Source organism: Bison bison, unplaced genomic scaffold, assembly GCF_000754665.1.
Source record: "Bison bison bison isolate TAMUID 2011002044 unplaced genomic scaffold, Bison_UMD1.0 scf7180017864367, whole genome shotgun sequence".
NCBI classification, from domain to species: Eukaryota; Metazoa; Chordata; class Mammalia; order Artiodactyla; family Bovidae; genus Bison; species Bison bison.
Genome location: NW_011494939.1, coordinates 5,025,715 through 5,032,769, shown reverse-complemented (window position 1 = coordinate 5,032,769; position 7,055 = coordinate 5,025,715). Strand labels below are relative to the sequence as shown.

At 42.6% G+C, this 7,055-nt stretch overlaps 1 protein-coding gene across 2 annotated transcripts in view; it reads left to right on the top strand.

Moving 5' to 3' along the window:
• The first annotated feature begins 341 nt into the window (after positions 1-341).
• Positions 342-7,055, top strand: part of MCF2L2 (MCF.2 cell line derived transforming sequence-like 2) — a 260,492-nt gene continuing 253,778 nt past the window's right edge. The window contains exon 1 of one of the 2 annotated variants that reach the window (XM_010855660.1): positions 342-438. In XM_010855660.1, the coding sequence (XP_010853962.1) occupies positions 363-438 (76 nt within the window). In that variant the 5' untranslated portion in view covers positions 342-362. The remainder of the gene's footprint in view (positions 439-7,055) is intronic. The other variant, XM_010855653.1, reaches the window with a different exon arrangement.

Sequence of the window (7,055 nt, the reverse complement as noted above, 5' to 3'; positions counted from 1 at the left end):
TTCACCCGCCTCGACCCAGGAAGCCAGAAGCAGGGTTACGGCGAAATTGGGGCGACGTGCTCTTCCCACCTTCGGAACTGCTACTTTCCTGTCTCCCAAAGGCTGTCGTCGCGTTGGGAAAGCTGCTCGACATAATCTTTAAATTTACCCCCTGCGGGGCGTGGCTGGCGTCCTCTACCGTGCGGCCGTGGAGAGTTGGCCTTGACTGGGAGTGACTCTCGTTTTGTGCCTTAGGAGAGCGAGAAAGAGTGTGAGGGCCGAACATCCTTTGGAGGAGATGCCTTTAAATAGTCATCCATAGCAGCGATAAAAACAGATTTGTGTTGCTTTGTTTTGTTTATACCGAGTGGTTTTTCTGTGAAATGCTGTTTTGGTTAAAAGAAGAAATGGCCCCTCAGGAGTTCACACGGCGACTGGCCACAGTGATCACTCATGTCGGTAAATGACGCTTTTTTAAATCTTGCGTTTTATTAATGGAGGGTGGGGGCGTTGTCTGGGACCTAGTCTCCCCCACCCCTCACAGCAGCCCTGGGATGGCCTTGGGTGTGGACCTCGCTGCCTTGGGTGGTGCTCTGTAACGGGCATCCCTGGAGCGCAGCGCTCGCAGCCCTCGGGTCCGCCGCGTCTGGCGGGGCCGGGGTAGGCTGTGAGGCAGGTGTCTTCACCAGGCAATTGCCAAGTCTCTTGAACCCTACACCAAGGGCTCCCTGGAGGTTAGGATCTGTTACCCGCTGCTGACCGCGGGCAAGGGTGGCGAGTTGTGTGGTAATTGACGCGACTAGAAAGGAGAGGGAATAGGAAGAAGGGAGGCCGGTGCTTTCCAGCAGAAACTGCTGCCAAGGCACTGGGAGACGGGGTGCCGAGGTGCGGGCCACAGTGGAGGTCCTCTGCGCAGTCCTGCTCCCTGGCCTGTCCCGTGCAAGTGCTGCCTGGAGGTGTCGCCCCATCCCTGGTGAAACCCACTGAGAAACCTCTGCAAGCCCCCGGAGACTGAGCAGTTTTAATCCTCTTCCATGAGTTAAAAAAGGGGAGCAAAACATGCGTGCCTTCTTCCTGAAATAAGGGTTATGGTGGAAAGACAGGACATTGAGACAGTGGCAAGGTTAATTCTTTTTATCATTCCCCCACCCCTGCGCCTTCCCTGGACCTCCTTAAATAAAAAACACATTCAGGTTCAGATCTTTTGAATGTAGCTGACTAGAATTATCCTGATCATTTTCTCTGTTGCTCACTTCACTTTGAGGTTCTTCTGTGAATGTAAATCAGTTTTCATTGATAAAGTCAGTAGGTTTTCAATCTCATTGTTCCACCCATTTGTTAAAACTGCCTTCTTGGTATTTATATGATAAATATTGCTTCAGTTAGCCATCAGTGCTCTTTGAGCACCCTAGGTCAATGTGTTTAGTACAATAATGATACATACATTATTCATACTTATGGAATGATACACATGTGGGGATAGACTTTGGAAAATGATTTATGGACACATAGGGAGGCTCAGTTTTGATGATTCAGTTTTAAAACATGTTTCTGGTGCCCAGTGTGGCCACTGAACTGGTTTTTAAGACAAAAGGTTAGTAGAATTCTACCAGGAAAGACTGTATGTGAAATACTGCTGAAGGCAGGATAGAATAAAACAGAATTTTGGGTCTGAAATATACTGAATGCTGAGATGATTGTGCTAATACCAACAGGGAAAGAGCAGTGAACTGGGGGTATGACTGTCTGAATTTGAATCCTGCCCTAGAAAAGTCATGCAACTTCAGACTGGAAAATGGGAATTTTAATAATCCTTCCCACCCAGCTCAAAGTCTGCTTGTAAGATAATGTGGGTGAAAACACCATCTAACCTGTGACTGTGTTATTGGTCCTATTCTTGTATCCTCTGCCACTAAAGATATTGGGCAGATCACTGAGCCTCTTTCAGGGTGAAGCTTCCCATCAGTTAAATGAGGAGGTAGATGTGGACAATTATTCTCACCTGTTTTTCTGGATGTAGGATCTTCTTGAAGATATGGTAGGCAGTATATTCCTTGGCTGACACCAGGCTGCCTGTGGGGCCCAGACTATGGTATTTTCTTCTCCACCTTGCTCCCTCCTTCGTTCCATAGTCAGCTCCATGTAGGATACAAACATGAATTTGTTGTAGTTTATGCCCTCAAAGAACTTCTAATGACCCCTGGCATTTGTGTGCTTTGTAGCATTCTGTCTCTTCCTGTGTAATCCCACAAACCTGTGAAGTAGGTGGGGTATACATTATCACTCCTATCTTACAGTAAAGGAATTGAGACTTAGGAGGTTCATCATTTAAGGCTTCAAGAGGTTAACCAGTGGCAGGCTTAGGACTAGAAAGTACTTTTCAGATGCTCTGTTTGAGGATCTTACTGAGGGGTTCTCTAACCCTGAAGCTGCCCTTGCCTTCATGGAGAACTGAACTGGGTAGCTAGTAAAGCTTCTCATAGACTGGATTGGCTCTGGTTTTTTTTTTTTTCTTCTTCTTCTTCCATTTTTATTGATATATAATTAACATACAGCAAGCACTGTATAAGTTTGGGATGTATAATGATTTGACTTAAACACATATGAAACTATTACCACAATAAGTTTAGAAAATATCCGTCATCTCATTGAGATACAACATTGTGTGCTAAATTGCTTCAGTCATGTCTGACTCTCCAAGGCTGCAGACTGTAGCCCACCAGGCTCCTCTGTCCTTGGGATTCTCCAGGCAAGAGTACTGGAGTGGGTTGCCATGGCCTCCTTCAGAGATGCAACATTAAAGAAACAGAAAAAAAAAAAAAAGAAATAGAAAAAACTTTTTATTACTTGTCATGAGAACTCTTAGAATTTATTCTCTTAACAGCTTTCATATATAACATACCTTAATTATATTTATCATGTTATACATTATATCCCTAGTACTTATGTATCTTATAACTGGAAGTTTATACTTTTTGACTCCCTTCATCCAATTCCTGTTTCCCCCTACCCTCTTCCTCTGGTAACCACAGATCTGATCTCTTTTTCTACAAGTTTGTGTTTTGAAGTATCGGATTTGACTTCGGGCATTTCCTTGATGAGCAGCCTTTGAGGAGTTTGATCATGAGTTGGGGAAGGATTGAGAAGTGCTTGGAGCAAGATGTAGAACATTCTCCTGGTCCTGTCCTACCCACTCAACTGGGCAATAGTGCTGTGCTTTCATACTAATTCGACCACTTCTGCCTCTCAGTCAGTTCCCCCTCCAGCTGGGGTTTCTGCTCTTTCCATAGTCCTTTAGATTTGACAGTTCAGGTCTGGGGCCTGATGATTCAGTTTCTGAAATATCTCATGAGTCTCTTTCCTCTGTCCATTCCCACTGCTACCTGCCTGTGACCTGCTTCAGAATGTCATTTCCTCCTGACTAACCCTTGTGCAAGCCTCCTGCCTTTCTTGTGTTTGCCTTTAATCTATGCCAGGAGTAAAAACAACAGCAAAGCCACACACACAGAGCACTGTGTATTCTAGAACCTTTGATGATATCCATACATAGTCATTGTCTGTAGCCTGGAGTACAAGCTCTGTACTATTTGGCACACTTCCTGTCTTATTCCCCAATACCTGATATTTCTACACGTATGGTTGCTTAACTCAGGCTCTTCTGTTCTTCAGCTTTGTTCCTCTATATTTTTCTACCCTGTTCCCACTTCTAAACTTTTGCTTCTGCTTTTCCCCCACCTTGAGTGACCCCCCTAAAATGTTTCTTCTCACACGAATGGTATACACCTTTCAGTCCTGAATCAACATCGCCTTCTCTGATCCTGATATCAGGACGTAGTGATTCCTGCTTTTGAATTTGAAGTAGGTTTTGTTCTACCCCCATGACACATGCTCTCCCTTGTATTATGGTTAGTTGGTTATTCATGTGCATATCTCTGCTCCTAGACTCTTCATTACTTATCCATGTGGCCTAGACACTCACCTAACACAGGACTTCCCTCTAAGGAGGCACAGAATAAATGTTTACTGAATAAATGAGTGGCTTGTTGTGCCTTGAACTGAACTTTGAGTACTTAGTAATGCCAGGCAATTTTTACACTTTTAAGAACAGCTTGGAAGCATTTGTAAATAACTCTTTCAAACCCGATTTTTCAGGTAGACATGAAGTCCTTCAAATGTTCTTCATATGATATGGTTCTCTGTGGGATCTCTTTCTTTGGATTTTGTTAGTTTGTCAGGGAGCCTAATAAAAATATGCACTTCACATGTGAGCAGTGTCCAAGTGTGTTTTTACCTACATAGGGCACAAAAGAGGACCATCCTCTCACCTTTACTCTGGACTGTACAGTCACATTGGTTCAGTTACAGAATTTCAGAATCAGAAGTGTTGCATGATTTTCTCCATCCCATCCCTTTCAAGTCTTTAATCTTCTCTGCAACTTTTACTGTACTGCTATTTATATGCAAAGGTGCTGCCTAAGAAATCATGAACTTTCTCTTAATGCATCTCACATTGCTCTCGAACTTTGATAGACAGGGCACATATGGTTAACATAGAGCTTTTATTCAGTGGAAACCCTTAGTCATCCAGCTGATCAGTGTTGGTAATGCCTCATGCAGGTTTCACATTTCTAGTTCAGATCATTCTCCACCTTGTCATCTCATATTAGAAGTAATTATTTTTACCTTACTTTATCATTGTTCTAAAATAATTTTATGTTTGTCCATGCCCAATTAAACTGTGAAGCAGAAGGGACTACCCTTTGAGATATCCTTATATACTTGGAGATTGGATTGGTGGCTGTTTTAGTGATAAAAGCTGTAGGATTTTGATTTGTAACCCAGGTTGCTACATTTAGGACATTACTGGCATTAGCAATAGGCAACCAGAAGAATACTAAACTAAGAAATTCAGCTCACAATTCTTTATTCTATACAATGGAATAGTGGCTGAAATGCCTTAGGTTAGGTCTCAGCTAAAGTTGGTGCTGAAGGAAGAGCCTAATGAGCAGAGTATCTGCTGTTCAGATGGGATTACCTGCTGTGAGGACAACTAGACATGCTGGAGTAGTGACTTCACCTACACTGAAAGTGAATTAACTGAATCTGAGCCATTTTTCTGTTAAGCTCTCTAGACACTGTGCCTAGGGCTTATGGACTAAAACTGTTTTCCTCCTAAAAAGATAATTGACAGCTGAATTGCAAAATAAAATTTAAGAAATGTTTCAATGCTCACAAATAATATTTTCTTACATTAAAAGAAGTGCATATTTGGAATTCCACTGCTGAAATGCCAGTGTGGAGAACCCCATGGATCCATTCCCCAGTGATACATCTGTAACATCTGGTGAAAACTGTAAAATAAATAACCTTTTAAAGTCTCTGAAAGTTGTACTAAGGGCATAGAGAATATGAAAAAAAAAAAAAAATAAAGGCAAGGAAATCTACTAAATCTTGGTAAAAACAGTGAGTATGTGGTACTTGAGCTGCGATCTGCTCCCTCTCAGCTCAGTGTAAAGGAAGCTCCACTCTTGATTGGGTCATGGCCAAGAAGACAGGGCTTCCTCTCCCCTCAGCTCTCAATTAAGAGATATAGTATCTCACCAGGAGGGGCAACGTGTCAGCATTTCTTATATTCTCCAACTGTAGGTTGCAGAGGCTCAGTTCTTGGTGAGTGTTCCACCCAGTCCTCACTCATAAGATGAAATCTCTAACCCACGTGTGCCTTTGATCTGCTTCATTTTGTACTCCAAGAAATGGTATGGACCTAACAGAAGCAGAAGATATTAAGAAGAGGTGGCAAGAATACACAGAAGAACTATACAAAAAAGATCTTCATGACCCAGATAACCACGATGGTGTATTCACTCACCTAGAGCCAGCCATCCTGGAATGTGACGTCAAGTGGGCCTTAGGAAGCATCACTATGAACAAAGCTAGTGGAGGTGATAGAATTCCAGTTTAGCTATTTCAAATCCTAAAAGATGATACTGTGAAAGTGCTGCACTCAGTATGCCAGCAAATCTGGAAAACTCAGCAGTGGTCACAGGACTGGAAAAGGTCAGTTTTCATTCCAACCCCAAAGAAAGGGAATGCCAAAGAATGTTCAAACTACCACACAATTGCACTCATCTCACACGCTAGCAAAGTAATGCTCAAAATTCTCCCAAACCAGGCTTTAACAATACGTGAACTGGGAACTTTCAGATGTTCAAGCTGGATTTAGAAAAGGCAGAAGAACCAGAGATGAAGTTGCCAACATCTGCTGGATCATTGAAAAAGCAAGAGAGTTCCAGAAAAACATCTACTTTTGTTTTATTGACTATGCCAAAGCCTTTGACTGTGTGGATCACAACAAACTGTGGAAAATTCTTAAAGATGGGAATTCCAGACCATCTGACCTGCCTCCTGAGAAATCTGTATACAGGTCAAGAAGCAATCGTTAGAACCGTTAGAACTGGGACAGCAGTCTGGTTCCAAATTGGGAAAGGAGTACATGAAGGCTGTATATTGTCACCCTGCTATTTAACTTATATGAAGAGTACATCATACAAATGCTAGGCTGGAAGAAGCACAAGCTGGAATCAAGATTGCTGGGTGAAATATCAATAACCTCAGATATGTAGATGACACCACCCTTATGGCAGAATGTGAAGAAGAACTAAAGAGCCTCTTGATGAAAGTGAAAGAGGAGAGTGAAAAAGTTGGCTTAAAGCTCAACATTCACAAAACTAAGGTCTTGGCATCCAGTCCCATCACTTCATGGCAAATAGAAGGGGAAATAATGGAAATAGTAAGAGACTTTATTTTTGGGGGGGTCCAAAATCGCTGCAGATGGTGACTGCAGCCATGAAATTAAAAGATGCTTGCTCCTTGGAAGAAAAGCTATGACCAACCTAGACAGCATATTAAAAAGCAAAGACATTACTTTGCCAAGAAAGGTCCATCTAGTCAAAGCTATGGCTTTTCCAGTATTCATGTATGAATATGAGAGTTGGACTATAAAGAAAGCTGAGTGCCGAAGAATTGATGCTTTTGAACTGTGGTGTTGGAGAAGACTCTTGAGAGTCCCTTGGACT